This window comes from Pongo abelii, chromosome 15 (genome assembly GCF_028885655.2).
Source record: "Pongo abelii isolate AG06213 chromosome 15, NHGRI_mPonAbe1-v2.0_pri, whole genome shotgun sequence".
Classification (NCBI taxonomy): domain Eukaryota; kingdom Metazoa; phylum Chordata; class Mammalia; order Primates; family Hominidae; genus Pongo; species Pongo abelii.
Window position 1 is genome coordinate 62,531,164 of NC_072000.2, and position 19,025 is coordinate 62,550,188.

The 19,025-nt window shown below is 37.2% G+C and overlaps 1 protein-coding gene and 1 pseudogene across 15 annotated transcripts in view; both read left to right on the forward strand.

The window, feature by feature from the left end:
- Positions 1 to 19,025, forward strand: part of KIAA0586 (KIAA0586 ortholog) — a 126,708-nt gene that overhangs the window by 33,667 nt on the left and 74,016 nt on the right. For 11 of the 15 annotated variants that reach the window (XR_008513297.2, XR_008513296.2, XM_054530677.2 and 8 more), the window contains 6 exons: positions 4,680 to 4,874; positions 6,581 to 6,768; positions 9,464 to 9,574; positions 11,054 to 11,134; positions 13,457 to 13,647; positions 15,949 to 16,094. Coding sequence is in view for 13 of the 15 variants with exons in the window: in XM_054530677.2 (XP_054386652.2) it covers positions 4,680 to 4,874; positions 6,581 to 6,768; positions 9,464 to 9,574; positions 11,054 to 11,134; positions 13,457 to 13,647; positions 15,949 to 16,094 (912 nt within the window). In the remaining 2 variants the exon portion in view is untranslated. The remainder of the gene's footprint in view (positions 1 to 4,679; positions 4,875 to 6,580; positions 6,769 to 9,463; positions 9,575 to 11,053; positions 11,135 to 13,456; positions 13,648 to 15,948; positions 16,095 to 19,025) is intronic. The other 4 variants (XM_009249122.4, XM_024231881.3, XM_024231884.3 and 1 more) reach the window with 1 other exon arrangement.
- On the forward strand, positions 2 to 4,665 carry LOC129049908 (heat shock factor-binding protein 1-like; annotated as a pseudogene).

The window sequence follows — 19,025 nt, forward strand, 5'->3', positions numbered from 1 at the left end:
ATCTCATTTTTTATGTTTAATCTCATTTCTTAATAGTATCAGTTTAATATGTAAAGTTTCTTTTTGCTTTGTATTTATTGCTTATACTTGCCATTCAAATTATATAATGCTTGGGGATGGAAAAATAATTCCTCTTAGGAGAGGTAGGAAGAAATAGACCAACATTTTAAAAAAGACCCAAGATAGGAATAATTGGGAAGAAAGGTAGGATTAAATGGCATATTCAGATAAAGCATCATAAAATTTTTATTTAGGAGAAAATGATTTTTTTTTAAATTTTTTTTTTTAGACAAGGTCTCACTCTATCCCCCAGGCTGGAGTGCAGTGGCACAATCATGGTTCACTGCAGCCTCGACCTACTGGGCTCAAGCGATCCTCCCCTCTCAGCCTCCCAAGTAGCTGGGATGACAGGCGCACACTACCACGCCTGGCTAATTTTTTTGTATGTTTTGTAGAGACAGGGTTTCACCACATTGCCCACACTGGGTGATGATGAATCTTGAGCATCTAAATTATAATCTAGGAAAGTAGACATTTCCCTGAAGACCTAGGTCCATTATGAACAGAAAGATCAGCCATATCCTGTTTATTATAAAAGTGTTGATGAGCACTTTAGCAGTTTTGTTTTCAAAGAGACTTAGGTAGAAAGGTGAAAACTTTTTTGTTGCTTTTGTGCACAACTGAAAACATCTTCATTTATCACTGTGTGTTTTGAGTCACATCTACTGTTTCACTGGTACTGTGTATTTAAATACAACTTTTGGTTATATACTGAGTCTGTTGACTTTGGTTATGTATTATAGTTTCTCAGCTTCTTAGCAATCAGTAAGCTGCAGCTGACAATATATGATAACTAGTAGATACAAACCCATTTTCCTCTCTTATCCTTTCTAGAAGTTGGAGCTGTGGTGGTTACTTTGGTTCCCTTTGCTTTCTAAAGGTTATGCAATCATATAGAGTGTCAGGTTATATAGAAATTTTACTAATTTAAAATAGAGAGCATATAGCTTATGGGTGATACTTATCCTAATGGATGATATTTACCCTAAAGTTTTCTCTTATTTAGTGTAGTTTTGCTATAATTTTTTTTTTTTTTTGAGACGGAGTCTTGCTCTGTCATCCGGGCTGGAGTGCAGTGGCACAATCTTGGCTCACTGCAACCTCCACCTCCCAGGTTCAAACGATTTTCCTGCCTCAGCCTCCTGAGTAGCTGGGATTACAGGCATGAGCCACGATGCCCAGCTAATTTTCTTTTGTATTTTTAGTAGAGACAGGGTTTCGCCACGTTGGCCAGGCTGGTCTTGAACTCCTGACCTCAGGTGATCCACCCGCCTCAGCGTCTCAGAGTGCTGGGATTACAGGCGTGAGCCACTGTGCCTGGCCTAGTGTAGCTTTGCTATTAATTTATATGTGGGGTTTTGAAAGTCTTTGCAAAAAATAATTTGAGGTTTTAAAATGCTTTCAAATCCAAAAATAACTTTATTCAATAACCCTTTTAATGATCAGAAGTGATTAAGAGCCTGTATTAGTTCATTTTCACACTGCTATAAAGAACTACCTGAGACTGGGTAATCTTTTATAAAGACAAGAAAGTGGAATTGACTCACAGTTCTGCGTCTCTGGGGAGGCCTCAGAAAACTTACAGGCATGGCGAAGGGAAGCAAGGCATGTCTTATATGGCAGCAGGAGAGAGGGAGCAAAGAAAGCCATGCCCTTTTAAACCATCAAATCTCATGAGAACTCACTCACTATCACAAGAACAAATTAGGGGAAACTGCCCCCATGATCCAATCATCTCCCACCAGGTCTCTCCCGTGACGCATGGGGATCAATTTGAGATGAGATTTGGGTAGGGACACAGAGCCAAGCCATATCAGAACCTAAGGACTTATGCTTATCCTAGGGCCTCAGTACCTGCCATTTCCTCTGTCTGGAGAGCTCTTCATTCAGACACTTGCATGGTTCTCTCTCTCAATTCTTCCGTCTCTGCTCTTAGATGATAGCTCCTTAGAGAGCTCTACCCTGACCATTCTATTCAAAGAATTATCTCCTGTTCCTCTATATCTCCTCACTCTGCCATATTGTTCTTCATAGCACTTCACATTTCCTGTGTTATATTTTTATTTGTTTTATTATTTTTTTGTCACTACTAGACTGTAAGCTCCATGAGTACAGTTGGTTTAGTCACCTCTGTATTCCTTGTGCCAGAAACAATGTTTAACACATATTAAATGCTTAACAAACATTTTAAATAAACACTCAAGAAAAATATTCATTCAATAGAATGAATGACTATCAGAGAACAAGATGAAAGAATATAGACATGGTATTACAATTTTTCTTCCTGGGATCATAAACAGAAGGAAACTATATTTAAAAGTCTGGATATATAGGTTGGGCACAGTAATCCCAGCACTTTGGGAGGCTGAGGCAGGAGGATTGCTTGAGACCAGCCTCAGCAACATAGCTAGATCCTGTCTCTACAATAAATTTAAAAAATTAGCAGGGCATGCCTGTAGTCCCAGCTACTTGGGAGGCTGAGGTAGGAGGATCACTTCAGCACTTGAGCTTAGGAGTTCAAGGTTGCAGTGAGCTATGATAGTGCCACTGCACTGCAGCCTGGGTAACTGAGCAAGAAAGACCCTGTCTCGAAAAAAAAAAAAAAATAGATACATTAAAAAATTAGATACATAGAAACACCCACATGTGAAGTGGAAGTGTAGGTGACGGTCTGAGATATCACCACCAACCTGAGCACTGGGGAGATGGCCAAGACTGACCCTAAGACCTTGCAGGACCTCACCTTGGTGGTATAGACACCCCTGCAGCAGATGCAAGATGAATTTCAGACTATGTCTGACCAGATAATTGGGAGAATTGATGATATGAGTAGTCACATTGATGATCTGGAGAAGAACATCACAGACCCCATGACACAGGCTGGGCTGGAAGAACTGGAAGGTGAAAACAGGATACCTGCCACACAAAAGAGTTGAGGGTTGCTAATAATTTATATAATGGAATCTGGAACATCATTTTTCTGAGCCAAGAGAAGATTGAATGGCTTTTTTCAGCTAACTACTGTGTGTAGACAGGTTTTATATTATAAAGTGTGCATTCTTATCACATACTATATTGTTAGTTTATAAAGCAGTTTACCCCCCAGTTTCTTGAATGTAGTATCTTCACATCTTGGACCTTGGTCAGTTGTGCTATTAATTATTAAACACTAAAACTTTGGCAGTTCCTGCATTTTAAAAAAAAAAGCACCCACATGTTAAAAGTAAAGATGTAATGTCAGGAAATTATTTAGAAAATATTTTAGCCTCTTTTCCTTTGCCCGTTTACTTTATTCTTTTCTTTACTTTTGTGTGTGTGTGTGTTCCATAGACATTTATCCACTTCTCCAAAGAGACATAAAATCAAATTTTTAATTTTTTAAGATTTAGGATATAATGGCTATATGTGTATGTATACATCATAGGAACAGAAAAAAATGTACAGTAGTCCCCCCTTATTCATGGGGGATGTGTCCCAATACCCTCAATGGATGCCTGAAACCGTGGATATTACCAAGCCCTAACATGTACTATGTTCTTTTAATCTGATAACTGAGATGGCAACTAAGTTATTAATGGGCAGGTAGTGTCTATGGTGTAGAGACCTTGGACAAAGGGATGATTCATGTCCTGGGCAGGATGGAGCAGGATGGCATGAGATTTTATCGTGCTACTCAGAACAGCATACATTGTAAAACTTATGACTTAGCCGGGCGTGGTGGCACGAGTCTGTGGTCTTGGCTACTCGGGAGGCTAGGGTGGGAGGATCACTTGAGCCTGGGAGGCAGAGGTTGCATTGAGCTGAGATTGCACCACTGCATTCCAGGTTGGGTGGAGTGAGACTCCATCTAAAAAAAAAATAATAAATAATTTGTAAAAACTTATGAATTGTTTATTTCTCAAATTTTCCATTTAATATTTTCCAGCCAAGGTTGATCCTGGGTAATTGAGACAGGGAAAGAGAAACCACAGATAAGGAGAGACTACTGTATAATGATATTAATTAGTAAGGTTTAAGTAAGTATAGAATTTGATTATCTGTACATAATTTAAAAAGATAAAGCTGGTTATTCAGAATTACGTTGTGTGTAAAGGTGTAATGAGAAAATGAAAATCATCAATTCCAAAAAATGATCATTAACTTTTTCGTACCTATGGGAAAAAATTTAAGGAATTCAAACATTGTAGGAATATTCTTCAGAATCTTTATTTAACATTTTTTTCTAGTTATTATATCTATTTTGTCATAGTAGCTGTACAAGTTGTATGTCTATTCAGGGGCTGGCAACTGTGGCCTACTCGTGAGCTGCCTATTTTTATAAAGTTTCATTTGCCTCTAACTGTGTTCATTCATGTATATATTGTCCATGGCTTCTTTCATGATACAACAGCAGAACTGAGTCATTACAGCTGAGATCACACGGCCTGCCAGACAAATATTTACTGTCTGGCCATTTAAGAAGTTTGCTACCTCTGGTCTATATATTACTTCTGTTCTGGGGCCTTGTAACCTTATATAGAATTAAGATTTTTCTGTGAAGAGCTGTTGTATTTCTGGATGTCTGGATAGTAGATATTCTAACAATATTTTAAAATATCTGCCATTGGTGATTTTTATAGGCACTAAGGTAAAGTCAATAAGAACACAGACTGACTTCTATGCAACGAAACCTATGAAGATGGATTCTAAAATGAAACATTCCATTCCTGTGTTACCTCATGGCGATCAGCAGTATTTGTTCAGCCCAAGTAGAGAAATGCCTACATTTTCAGGTACACTGGAAGGTCATCTGATTCCTATGGCAATTCTTTTAGGTAAGAATCAACAAAATATGTGGGGTGGATTTTATTTTTTTATTTATTTATTTGTTTGTTTGTTTATTTATTAGAGACGGGGTTTCACTATGTGGCTCAGGCTGGTCTGGAACTTCTGGACTCAAGCAGTCCACCCACCTCAACCTCTCAAAGTGCTGGGATTACAGGCGTGAGCCACCATGCCCAGCCATTGAATTTTAAACTCTTAGCAGTAGCAGAACTTACAAAATGGTACTAACATGATAGTCCTCTACCTTTTCCTGTAAATGTTATTTGTTTTTGTGGGGAAGGCCTCACAATATATTTTATGCTGTGTAATAGCAATCTCTGAAATGATGGGTTCCTGCTGTAGTTTCACCAATAGGAAAAATTCTTTTGGTATGTTATATTATTGTAGATGAAATGAAATTTTAAACAATGTTTTGGCTGGGCACAGTGGCTCATGCCTTTAATCACAGTACTTTGGGAAGATGGGAGGATTGCTTGAGACCAAGAGTTTGAGACCAGCCTGGGCAACATAGCAAGACTTTGTCTCAAAAAAAAAAAAAAAAAATTAACTGGGCTTGGTGGCTAACACCTGTAGTCCTATCTACTCTGGAGGCTGAAGCAGGAGAATCCCTTCAGTCCAGGAGTCTGAGGCTGCAGTGAGCGATGATTATGCCACTGTACTCCAGCCTGGACAACAGAGCAAGACCCTGTCTCTTAAAAAAAAAAGTTTAAATATGTTATGGACATTCATAATAATTCAATAAGTTTGATTATCTTGTTAATATCATTACATCTTTGGGGAAGTATTAAGGTACTTTTTTTTGTACTTTTGAACTAGGCTCTCATAAGTGAAAGCTGTGTGGGTGTGTAATCTAAGCCAATAGCTGTTCATTTACTTATTTGTCTTCTCTCTGAGTCTTCATGTTAAAAATTGAACAGATCATTTTTGTCCTCACACCAGCTCTTCAAGTCTAATTAGTTCTTTTTTCCCTTTAGTGTCATTGCTGTTCTTTTGTTTGATTAACAATTTAAGTATGAATTTTTTTTAACATAAGATACTTTTTTATTTTTGATATTATGGGTTAATTTCGTGTCAACATAATAGCTCTCTGTTTAAACATATCTTCTAGTAATAAAATAGCTCACACTTTTAAAGTCCTTACTGTGCGCCCGGTACAGTTCTGAGCACTTTACATAGATTCTCTCATTTAATCCACCCTATAAAGTACATGGTAATATACAAATTGTATAGCTAAGAAAACTGAAGCACAAAAGGGTTACATAATTTGTCAAAGGCCACACAGCTAGAGTGGTGCCAGGATTCAAACCCAGGCAGAGGCAGTCTGGCTTTATAGTCTGTGTTTTCAACAAGTACACTGTACTACCCCTCTTTACTTTGATATGTAGAAAACAAGCGGGACTTTGGAAGTGAAAGTTTTTGACATTTTAAAATGTGGATAATATTAATAGCTTTCTATTAGCCTTTATTTTGAGGTTTAAATTAGATAGTGATGTGAATTGTTGAGTACATATAAGTACCTAATAAAAGTCACTGGGTATGGTGAGTATGTCGACAGTACTGATGATGGAGGGAGAGGTGATTGTCAGATAAGGCTTTTTTAAATATGAGAATATAGCCATTAAGATCCAGATGGTATATTAGACTTTTCCCTTTTTTTCTGAACTAATTGACTTATTTTTTCCCCTAAACTTCTTAGGACAAACCCAAAGTAATAGTGATACCATGCCACCTGCTGGAGTGATTGTCAGCAAGCCACACCCTGTAACTGTGACTACTTCTATTCCTCCATCATCTCGAAAAGTAGAAACTGGAGTAAAGAAACCTAACATAGCCATTGTAGAAATGAAGTCAGAAAAAAAGGATCCTCCTCAGCTTACTGTACAGGTATGCCAGGGTGCATGAGTAGAAAATTTTAAGGAAGAAAAAATTTTTTTGCTCAACGTTAGTATGAAAATCCATTATATTGCTTCATGAAAATATTGCTTTTGATCATGGCTCTTTTTTTTTTAAATTTATTTTTATTTTTTAGACAGAGTTTTGCTCTTGTTGCCCCGTCTGGAGGGCAATGGCCCAATCTCGGCTCACTGCAACCTCTGCCTCCTGGGTTCAAGTGATTCTCCTGCCTCAGCCTCCCAAGTAGCTGGGATTACAGGCGCCCACCACCACGCCCAGCTAATTTTTTGTATTTTTTTTTTAGTAGAGACGGGTTTCACATGTTGGCCAGGCTTGTCTCAAACTCCTGACCTCAGGTGATCCACCTGCCTTGGCCTCCCAAAGTGCTGGGATTACAGGCATGAGCCACCGTGCCTGGCCGGCTCTGTTATTTTTAAAACTGTGATATTAATATGATGTTTCTATCCTGTTTTGCATGATTTAAGCTGCTCTTCTAGGCCAATGACTTATATACAAGTGGCTTGGTGATATTCCAAAGGGAACAATTGAACTGTGTATTATAATTAATTTTAAAAAGTTAATGTATGTGACTTATATAATTAATACTTCAAACTTTACACTAACATATGTTAGAAGACTTGAATGAATACAAGACTTCAACAGGCTCATGTGGGAAGAAACCCTTTGACATTTCACAAACGTCTACCCTTCGGCCTGGGATCCAGCTGTAGAAGCTGAGGTCTTCACTAGGTCTGGACAAAAATGAACATGAGTATTTATATGCGACTTTCTATTGACCAGTCAGGAGGCAACTGTAGGAAAGTGTTCATGAACTGTGGTAAACTTTTTGGCTGATTTACTCCAACTCCTGTGTTCATCTTACCATCCTTGCTTACTTACAAATAATTAGAACACTCCAGTCCTTGGACTGCTCCAGGGTTCCTCTTTTGATTGAGCCAGGACAAATGAGTTTTCTTGGGCAACTTAGTATGCCCTCTGGGAAGAGAGAAGACTTGCCTCATTCTTGGATCCTGATCACTGAGGAGAAGATAATCCTGGAGCTGTCAGATGCCACCACATGAACAGTCAATAGGCTCTCAGTACTGATTTTTGACTGGACACTCCTCCCTGAACAAACGAACCATCCATTTCTTCTACACAAATTTATACAGAACAGCCTCAACCCACCAGCCTGAGAGATTTCCAGGGACTTAGAAATTGCCCATGTAGCTCCACAAGCACTTCGTTCTCATAGATTGACTTCCACCCTGCAGCTAAAATTGACAGTGTGTTTTCACAGCCAGGTTGTTAGGGCTGAGGCAGTCAGTGGGTCTCAGGAAGATTCCCGGCCCTGTGCTTGATAGGAGCAAGTGCACAATAAAGCCCTGGCCGTGGAACCTTTCAACTTCCAGTCATTCTTGCAGGGCAGGGAACTCCCAACATGAAGCCAAATGTGCTCCTCACTTACAGCAGTCTTTGGGCATCCTTCTGACAGTGTAGGCCCACTAACCCAGTGGTGCAGCAGCTATGGAGGCTTCAGGAGACCTGGGGACACTTCAGCCTGGACAGCTCCCTGAGCCAAGTGCAAACCCGGTCATTGTGTGTTGAACGAATGAGCATCACTAGCACAGTCAGTTCATGGAGGAAATTAGAGGATCTAGATCGGGGGGAAAGAATCCTAAATTAAAAGGCAAATAACACACAGTAAGAACATATGAAACGAAGATGCTAGTAAAGCATTAATTTTTAAATATAAAGATCTCTATAAATTAATAAGAAAACACAGATCCAAGTCTAGAAATGTTCAAAGGACATGAATAAGACTCTACAAAAGAGGAAGTACAGTTTATCAGCAAGCAAACTAAATAAATTTTGCCAGTAACCAAGATAATGCAAATTAAAATAACAATAAGATGCTTCCGTTTAAAAACTATTATTGCTGAAACAATCATATTATCTAATTTTGGTGAGGGTTGGGTAAAACTTAGACTTAATTATGTTTTTGATGATGTAGATAGAGGTTGTTAGGATTACATTTCATCAGTACTTCCAAGAATCTTAAGTATTCGTGTCCTGTGGCCCAGAAAGTTAATCCAATATCTGGCTATCTAGTATAGTGAATTAATTTAGAGTTTAGGAAGAAAACTGTGCGGGTGTGTGTGTGTGTATGTGTGTGTAAGTTTTTTTTGTAGTGATATATATAATAGTGGAAAAATTGGAAATTTCCTAAATTTTTCCAATTGAAACATAATTAAATAATTAAGACATGTTTGTTGAAATGTTATATAGTCATTTAAAAATATAATTATGAAGTCTATACAAAAGCATGGTAAGTGTTTATGGTTCTTGTAATCACAATGAAAAATCAAGAATGAACACTATTTTAAATTTTAATTATGTATAAGTAGATAGTAAAAGACAAAGGGAATAGTGAAAATGAAGTTATCTTAAGATAGAATTTTGTGTGTTTTCCTCTTTATTTCTCATATTTTATAAAATATGCTTTCATAATTAAAAAATTTTGTTATCCATCGGCTTCACAATAAATACTTAAAGGGCATGCTTTATTTTTATGTATATGTGTATACACACACATACACACACATATACATGTATATACACATACTCATAAAAATGTTTGAATAAAAATGATAAACGGAAAGCTGAATATTGTATTCTGTTTTAGGTATTACCCAGTGTAGATATTGACAGCATTTCAAATGGTAGCGCTGATGTCCTTTCACCTCTGTCTAGTCCCAAAGAAGCATCTCTTCCTCCTGTGCAAACTTGGATAAAGGTATATTTCAGAATTTTATCATATTATTTTAAGTAATGTCTGACTGTAGATTTTAACTAATGTTACTCCATTTAAAGCCTTTTATCATAATGATAACTTATTATAATAATTTAGATTTTGAAGAAAAGATTGAAAACAAATTTTTTTTTTTTTTTTTGGCAGAGTCTTGCTCTGTCGCCCAGGCTAGAGTGCAGTGGTGTGATCTCAGCTCACTGCAACCTCCGCCTCCCCGGTTCAATGAATTCTCCTGCCTCAGCCTCCTGAGTAGCTGGGATTACAGGTGCCTGCCACCACGCCCAGCTAATTTTTGTATTTTTAGTAGAGACGGGGTTGCACCATGTTGGCCAGGCTGGTCTTGAACTCCTGACTCTAAGTGATCCCTCTACCTCGGCCTTCCAAGTTCGGGGATTACAGGCGTGAGCCACCACGCCAGCCCAAAACAAATTTTGAATTGTTTATGAACTTGAAAGTTTGTTTCAGATCCTTACATTTGTAACTATTTGGAAAGTGATTATCTTTAGTGTAACTTTTTGGTAATTTAAGTTGTGAAACTCTCATGTAAAGAAAGAATTTCTGTTGCTTTGGTGATGAATCTTTGATTTACATGGTAATTATAGATACCCTAAGTGAATTTTATAGTGATAGTTGGGAGTTTATATTTTGGAATGTTACCTTGTTATTCTACTGTTGACATGATACAAAAATATGCATTTCTTCCTGGCATTTATTTGCTTTTGAATAATGAAGTTATGGCTTTACTACACAGCAAAATAGCACTGTAACTTACCCCAGGTTTTGTTTATTGTAAGCAAATGTGGCCGAGGGTACAGTTTTAAAAGGAGAAAGAACACCAGCAATCTTTCATGATCACAAGTAACGAAATAGAACTGACCCTAAGTGACATTTGTGCTTAATTGAATTTTTTCATCAGTAATTTTTGTTAACCTTCTGTTTATTGAAACTTCTGTGATAACAAGTAATAAATTTTTGGACTGTTTATCATTCTGCTCTCAGTAAGAGGCTATTGCATGACTACATTTTATATAATGAGGCCTAATGATTAGATTTGTAAAATGACTATTTTGTTTTTTTTCCTGAATTATTTGATTCTGTATCCATCTTCATGTGAGTTCATATATGTTTATACTTAGATATCTACACATGTAAACACTTTTCTTTATCTTAATTCTAGAAGAGAAGTCTCATATCAATCTGTTGATCAATTAAGTGATTTGCTGACGGAGTCCTTTACAGAAAAACAGCTGATTAATTTTTTAAAGCTATTGAAATGTTGACCTAATGGCTTGGGGACTAGCTTGGATTTCATTTACTAATTAAATCAATTCCGAATAGGGTATTAAAATGATTTAAAAGGACCATGTAATTATAAGCTTATACTATAGGTGGAAATATGATAAATTACTTATAAGTTTTAAAAGTGTTAAGCACAACAAAAACTTTCTGAAAATGCTTTCTTAGACTCCAGAAGTTATGAAGGTAGATGAAGAAGAGGTGAAGTTTCCAGGAACTAACTTTGATGAAATAATCGATGTCATACAGGTAACAAAGCTTAGAAACCATGAGAAATTATTTTTCTACCAGTATTTTTCCAGGTTGTTTTCTATCTTTGAACTATCAATATTATGTTACAGTGCTTTGAGATACTTTCTTTTACTTTTGAGTTAAATATACTTTTAAAAATTATAAAGCTGTTATTCTAGAATGTTTTTAATCTATATCACCTATCTGCCTTCATGAAGCTTCATGATTATCTGCCGTTTCCCACCTAGATTTTTTCTGTTTCCTACTTTCTTCTTTCTTTCCACTTCCTTTGGCTTCTTTTCCTCCAGTTTGTCTTTTTTTCATTGTATTAATTTTGGTTTTTGGATTCGTAGTGAGGTGACTAGTAATTGATATTGAGAAAAAAGTTGTGAGGAATCGCTAATCCAAAGAAATATCCCATATGGAAGGAAGAGTTATAGAAATGATAGAAATAATGAAATAGAGGGAAAAATAGGCGGAAGTAAATTATAAAGGATGGGAGAAAAGATCATAGAACATTGAAACTACTTGACTATTATGTCAGTAGACTTTAAAGAACACATTTGATCATGTTTCTTTGACTTTTAGAGCTAAGATCAGTTTTGTTAATCATAAAATGAAATCCAATTTTAGAATACGCAGAGGTGTGCAGTATATTAATGTTATTCGCTCACAGATATGTCTTTTCTCATGTGAGTGCCACATGAGAATTTTGAAGGCAGGGACCTTATTTATTTTTATATTCCTAATGCCTAGCAAAGGTACTTGGTAATTGTTTATGCAATATACAAGTGAAAGACATGGTTATAGAAGTAGCAGAGGATTTAGCATTCAAAGACAAATGTTCCTGTAGTAGCTCTGCCATTTATAAGGTGTGGAATTCATTTTTCAATGGAATGATATTACTGAGTTATAGTATTTAGAGAGACCCAAAGTGTTTTTGATTGAATTATTTATAGATAAAACGATGTGATATCTGTGATTTGCTTCAAAATGATATGTGAAGGGGGAAGTGGCTAGATGAGACAAGATTGCCCATAAGTTGATAATTGTTAAAGCTGAGGAGCGGATAAATGCAATTCATGTTATTTATGTAACAGATATAGTACATGGACGCTATTTGTTTACTTTTAAACACATATGATATTTTTTGTAATAAAAATTTTAACAATTCCAGAAATAACTCTCTTGGTTATGATGTGGTAATGCAAATAATTTGCAAGATGACTGACCTTATTGCATATTTAAATGTAAATTATAAGTTGTATAAGAGTAAAAAGTGATTTTGGAAGTGTATTAGTCTATTTTGCATTGTTATAAAGGAATTACTGGGTAATTTATAAAGAAAAGAGATTTAAGGCCAGGCACAGTGGCTCATGCCTGTAATCCCAGCACTTTGGGAGGCTGAGGCAGGTGGATTACCTGAGGTCAGGAGTTCAGGACCAGCCTGGCCAACATGGTGAAACCCCGTCTCTACCAAAAAATACAAAAATTAGCCGGGCATAGTGGTGGGCGCCTGTAATCCCAGCATCTTGGGAGGCTGAGACAGGAGAATTGCTTGAACCCAGGAGGTGGAGGTTGCAGTGAGCTGAGATCGCACCATTGGACACCAGCCTGGGTGACAAGAATGAAACTCTGTCTTTAAAAAAAAAAAAAGTAAAGATATTTAATTGGCTCCTGGCTCTGTAGGCTGTACAAGAAGCATGGTGCCAGCAACTACTTCTGGTCAGGACCTCAGGAAGCTTTTACTCAGATAGAAGGCTGTGAGGGTCCAGGTGTGTCACAAAGCAAGAAAGGGAGCAAGAGAGAGAGGAGGATGTGCCAGTCTCCTTTAAACAACCAACTCTCACATGAACTAACATTACCATGGGGAGGGCACCAAGCCATTCATGAGGGATCCGCCCCCATGACCCAAGCACTGCCCACCAGGCCCCATCTCCAACACTGGGGATCACACTTCAACATGAGATTTGGAGGGGACAAATATCCAAACCATATCAGGAAGCATCAATTTTTTAATGATAATTATTAAGTTCATACATTTCTAGAGAGAAATAATAGTGTTTTATGTAGGAATAATTATGTTTCTAGTTTATTTTGTGATTGCATAAAATGAATATTGGGTTCTAAAAAGACAAACTGATTGTGTGATTAAGGGTTCCTCAATATGATATGTATGACTAATGTGTATATTATAATTAATGTGATACCACCTAATTAGAAATGCTGTTGGTTAATTTAGAAGGGTTTCTTAATTCACCAATTCCTTGCCTATAGTTGGTACTCAGTAAATGTGGAACAAATATATGAATGTAATAGTTTTGTTTTTGTTACTACCAGGAAGAGGAAAAATGTGATGAAATTCCAGACTCTGAACCAATTCTGGAGTTTAACAGAAGTGTTAAAGCTGATTCTACAAAATATAATGGTCCTCCATTTCCGCCAGTTGCTTCTACTTTTCAGCCCACTGCCGATATTCTGGATAAAGTTATTGAGAGAAAAGAAACACTGGAAAATAGCTTAATTCAATGGTAAGTTTACAATGTTTTTGGTATGAATAGAACCATAGTAGCCAATATAAATGGAAAGTATTAAATTGTGGCTGAAAATATTCCTTGTCTTCTTTTGTTTATTAAACTTTCTTTGCTTTAGTCACTGGAAAGTGTTTTGATATAATGCTGAGGGCTTAACTATTGTTGGAGGTTATTGTTTTTGTTCTTGAATATTTGTACTCAGTCTGTCTACTCTGGCAAAGTAGACTGTTAGGAAGCCTTAAAAATGTACATGTTCTTGAATCCAGTCATTTCATTTCCAGAAACTTATACTAAGGAAGTAATTATAGATTGCTACTAGGCCAGGGCCACAAACCAGTACCGGTCTGTGGCCTGTTAGGAACCAGGGAACTAAGCTGCACAGCAGGAGGTGAGCAGCGGGTGAGTGAGCATTACTGCCTGAGCTCCACCTCCTGTCAGATCAGCCGTGGCATTAGATTTCATAGAAGCACAAACCCTATTGTGAACTGTGCATGCGAGGGATCTAGGTTGCACACTCCCTATGAGAATCTAATGCCTGATGATCTGAGGTGAAACAGTTTCATCCCGAATCTATCCCCCCACCCCCTACCCCACCACCCCTGCCCTGGTCTGTGGAAAAATTGTCTTCCACAAAACCAATCCCTGATGCCAGAAAGGTTGGGACTGCTATACTAGGCCATATAATACCTAGCACTACAAAGATGGCACTGTTCTAGGTTTGTTACATACTGATAACAACAAGCTGTAATATGTTATTATTGTTACATATTACGATAACAGCTAACTTGTTACATATGAATATGAAATGAATGCTATTATTTGTATTTTTACTTGTAAGAAACCTTAAGGAAGTTATGGAATAAGTGAAATGGCTGAATATTAATATAGTCATGAAAATTAGGTTTAGAAGAAATTTAGTGATATAAAAAGATATTAATAATGTATTGGCATATAAACGAAGCAGGATACTAACAATGTAACCCCAGTTTACAAGATCTTACTCAAAAGTAAGTATGCAGCTAGCACAGTGGCTCACGCCTGTAATCCCAGCACTTTGAGATGCCAACGTGAGTGGATCACCTGAGGTCAGGAGTTCGAGACCAGTCTGACCAATATGGTGAAACCCCGTCACTACTGAAAAAAAAAAAATACAAAAATTAGGTGCGATGGTGCACACCTGTGGTCCCAGCTACTCGGGAGAATGAGACAGGAGAATCGCTTGAACCTGGGAGGCGGAGGTTGCAGTGAGCTGAGACTGCGCCACTGCAGTCCAGACTGGGCGAAAGAGTGAGACTGTCTCAAAACAAAACAAAAGAGTGCATAAAACAAAAGTTTGAAAAAGCATATATACCAAATTAACTGTTTATCCCTGAACCTAGGATTATAGGTGAGCTTTATCAATTTTTTAAACTCTTACATATTTTCTAAATTTTCTACAATGAACACCTATTATTTATATAATAATTTTTAAGAAGTCTATTAACTGCACTAAAGAAATGTTCTAGAAGTCTCCTGTTCCCCTTTCCCTTTCTGAAGATGACCTTGGAAATAAATTTTTTCTTTACATTTTAAGAGGAAAACTACCTATAATACAGCCTATATGTGTATTGCCTTCAAGAGAAGGCAGCTGGACTTCTTTTCTAGCTCTGATCTTATATGGTTTTTATGTGTGCGCTCAGAGTGGAAATCAAACAGTTTAGGTACATGATATGCCAGATAGTCATTGGCCCAAGTCTTATTTTGAGTTTAGGAGTTCTTTTAAGCTTTTCATTAGACTAATCTAAAAGATTTTAATTTGATTTCATAAACTATCTCCCACAAGGAGATTCTGTTGAGTGTCGTTTATCTTCTTCAGAGGTACTTTTTTTTTTTTTTTTTTTTTTTTTGAGACCGGGTCTCACTCTATTGCCCAGGCTGTAGTGCAGTGGTGTGATCACGGCTCACTGCAGCCTCAACCTCTTGGGGTCAGGCCATCCTCCCACCTCAGCCTCTTGAGTAGCTGGGACTACAGACACGTACCACCTAATTTTTGTATTTTTTGTAGAGACAGTGTTTTGCCCTGTTTGCCAGAATGGTCATGAACTCCTGAGCTCAAGCAGTCTACCCAACGTGGCCTCCCAAAGTGTTGAGATTACAGGTGTGCACCATGATGCCCAGCCCATTTTATTTTTTTTCTTCTAGATTTAACTTTCAGAATGACTGCTTTCACACCAACATGTTTGTGGCATTGGTAAAGGTTATTTTTAAGGGTGGTATGTCTAACATTTTTTACATTTCAATCAAATTGAGGAATCTCAGCTTTTATCTGTCCCACCATCCCCTCAGGGTAGAGCAAGAAATAATGTCAAGAATTATCTCTGGGCTCTTTCCAATCCAGCAACAGATTGCACCTAATATCAGTGTTTCAGTCAGTGAGACAAGTGAACCACTGACTTCTGACATTGGTAAGTGAAATGGAATTTTTTTTGTTTTTATTAAAAGACAAAAGCTTTAGTTCATTGTGGATTTATATATTCCAGAGGTCAAGTAAATCCTCCAGTAACAAAAGGTAAGCTCTTTTAACCTTACTTCCTAGTACTTCTTTGGTGATGGTTAGTTCTCTCTCACCCTCTTATTTCATATTGCAGCTTTCAGATTATTAAACCACTCTTCATACCTCCCACCCCAAATCTCTCTGTTATCCCCATAGTACTTTGTACATATTTTTGTTATAGTAATTATCAGATTATATTAAGGTTGGTTTCCATATCTGTCTCACTTTTTATACTATAAATTACTCAGGATTTAAGGATGTTTCTCCTTTTGTGCCTAGTCCTTGCCTGATACCCAACAAGAGTTTAAGTATTCATTGAATGGTTAAAATGAGCCTCTTTCTTTATGGAGCCTATGCCATTCTTTTCTTCCCCTTCTCTTCTTCATTTTTTTCTTTTCTTCCTCTTCTTTTTCTCCTTCCCCCTTTTCCTTTTCTTCTCCCCCTTCTCTTCCCCATTTTTTCTTTTCTTCCTCTTCTTTTTCTCTTTCCCCCTTTCCCTCTTCTTCTCCCCATTCTCTTCCCCATTTTTTCCTTCTCTTCCTCTTCCTCCTGTTTTTCTTCCTTTCCACCTCCTCCTTGTTTTTTTGAGGTAAGTTTACTTGCCATAAAAGTCACCACTTCTAAGTGTACAGTTTGACAAGTTTTTTGTTTGTTTGTTTGTTTTAATTAGAGCCAGGGTCTCCCTCTGTCGTCTAGGCTAGAGGCTGGACTGCAGTGACATGATCATAACTCACTGTAACCTCTAACTCCTGGGCTCAAGCAACTCTCCTGCCTCAGCCTCCCAAGTAGTTAGGACCATAGGTGTGTGCCACCATGCCCAGCTAAAAATAATTTTGGGTCCAGGCACAGTGGGTCACGCCTGTAATCTCAGCACTTTGGGAGGCCAAGGAGGGCAGATCACCTGAGGTGAGGAGTTTGAGATCAGCCTGGCCAACACGGTGAAATCCCATCTCTATGAAAAATATAAAAATTAGCTGGGTATGGTGACACACACCTGTAATTCCAGCTACTCCGGAGGCTGAGACAGGAGTATTGCTTGAACCCAGGAGGCGGAGGTTGCAGTGAGCCAAGATCGCGTCACTGCACTCCAGCCTGGGCAATAGAGCGAGACTCTGTCTCAATCAATCAATCAATCAATCAATCAATCAGTCTTGTAGAGATGGGGTCTTGCTATATTGCCCAGGCTAATCTCAAACTCCTGGCCTCAAGTGATCCTCCTCCCTCAGCCTCCCAAAGCACTGGGATTACAGGAGTGAGTCACTGCACCTGGCCCAGTTTGACAAGCTTTGACAAGTTCACACAGCTATATATTAGCCACATAATCATGAGATAGAAAAACATTTCTATCTTCTCCAAAAGCTTCCTTATGCCATTTTGCAGTCAATTCCTAAACCTCACTTATGCCCACTGGCCCCTAACAACACTGATCTGCTTTCTATTACTGTATTTTTACCTTTTCTAGAATTTCATACATATGTAATCGTGCAATATGTAGCCCGTTGTTGGCTGGCTTCTTTTATTAGCATAATATTTTGACAATCATGCTATTGCATGTAGTAATAGCATAATGTATAGATATACCATAATTTGTCAATCCATTTACCAGTTGATGGATATTCATAGTCTTTCAGTTTTTGGCTATTATGAATAAAGCTGCTATGAACATTTATAAGCAAATCTTTGTGTAGAAACCTTCTAATTTTGCTTGGTCATATGATAAGTAAATGTTTAACTTTATAAGAAACTGCTAAACATTTCCAAAAGTGGGTGTACTATTTTGCATTCCACCCAGCAGTGTATGTGACTTTAGTTGCTCCACATCCTCCCCAACACTTGGTGTTATCAGTGTTTATAATTCTAGCCATTTCTGAACATATGTGGAGGTATTTCCCTAACTATACTAATAACTGAGTAGTATAATTACTAATGATGTACAACTTTTTAATATGTTTATTTGCCATCTGTATATTTACTTTGGTGAAATATTTTTAAATCTTTTGACCATTTTTAAGTTCGAGTTGTGTCTTCATATTACTGAGTATGAAGTTTTTTATCTATTCTGGATACAAGTCCTTTATTGGATATATGTTTTGTAAATATTTTCTTCTACTTTGTGTTTTGCCTTTTTGTTTTCTCAACATTATTTTTTGAAGACAAAAAGATTGATTTTGAAGAAGTCTAATTTATCAGGTTTTTTCTAGTAGTTTGTAGGGATTTTTGCATGCTGCTTTTAAAAAAATCTTTGCTAACCCAAGATCATTAAGATAGTTTCCTATGTTTTCTTCTAGAAGATGCATGGTTTTAGATTACATATTTAGGTTTATAGTATATTTTGAGTTAAGTTTTATGGTGTGAAGTAAGGATCAAGTTCTTTTTTGTTTGGGGTTTTTTGGCATATGGATATCCAGATGTTCTAATACCATTTGTTGAAAAGATTATCATTATTCCATTGAACTACCTTAAACCTTGGTTGAAAATCAATTGGTTATATATGTGTGCATTTTGTTTTTGGACTTTGTATCCTGTCCCATTCACCTCCAAGTTATACTAATACCATACTTCTTGATTACTGTAATTTAATAGTAAGACTTGAAATTGGATAGTGAAAGTTTTTCTAACTTTGTTCTTTTTTTGTTTTTTTATTCCTGTTTATCATTATCTCTACTTTTTTTCTTCTTTCCAGCCTCAGGATAAGCTATTCTTTCTCCCTCATAGACTATCCTTTAACAGCCCGAATCCTAGACTTCAGAGTCTATATTCACCACTTTAATTTCTCATTACCCACTTCCTCTTTGGTCCTTATGGGTTGGCCTTCTTTTGCCCTCCCCTTCAAGAAACTCCT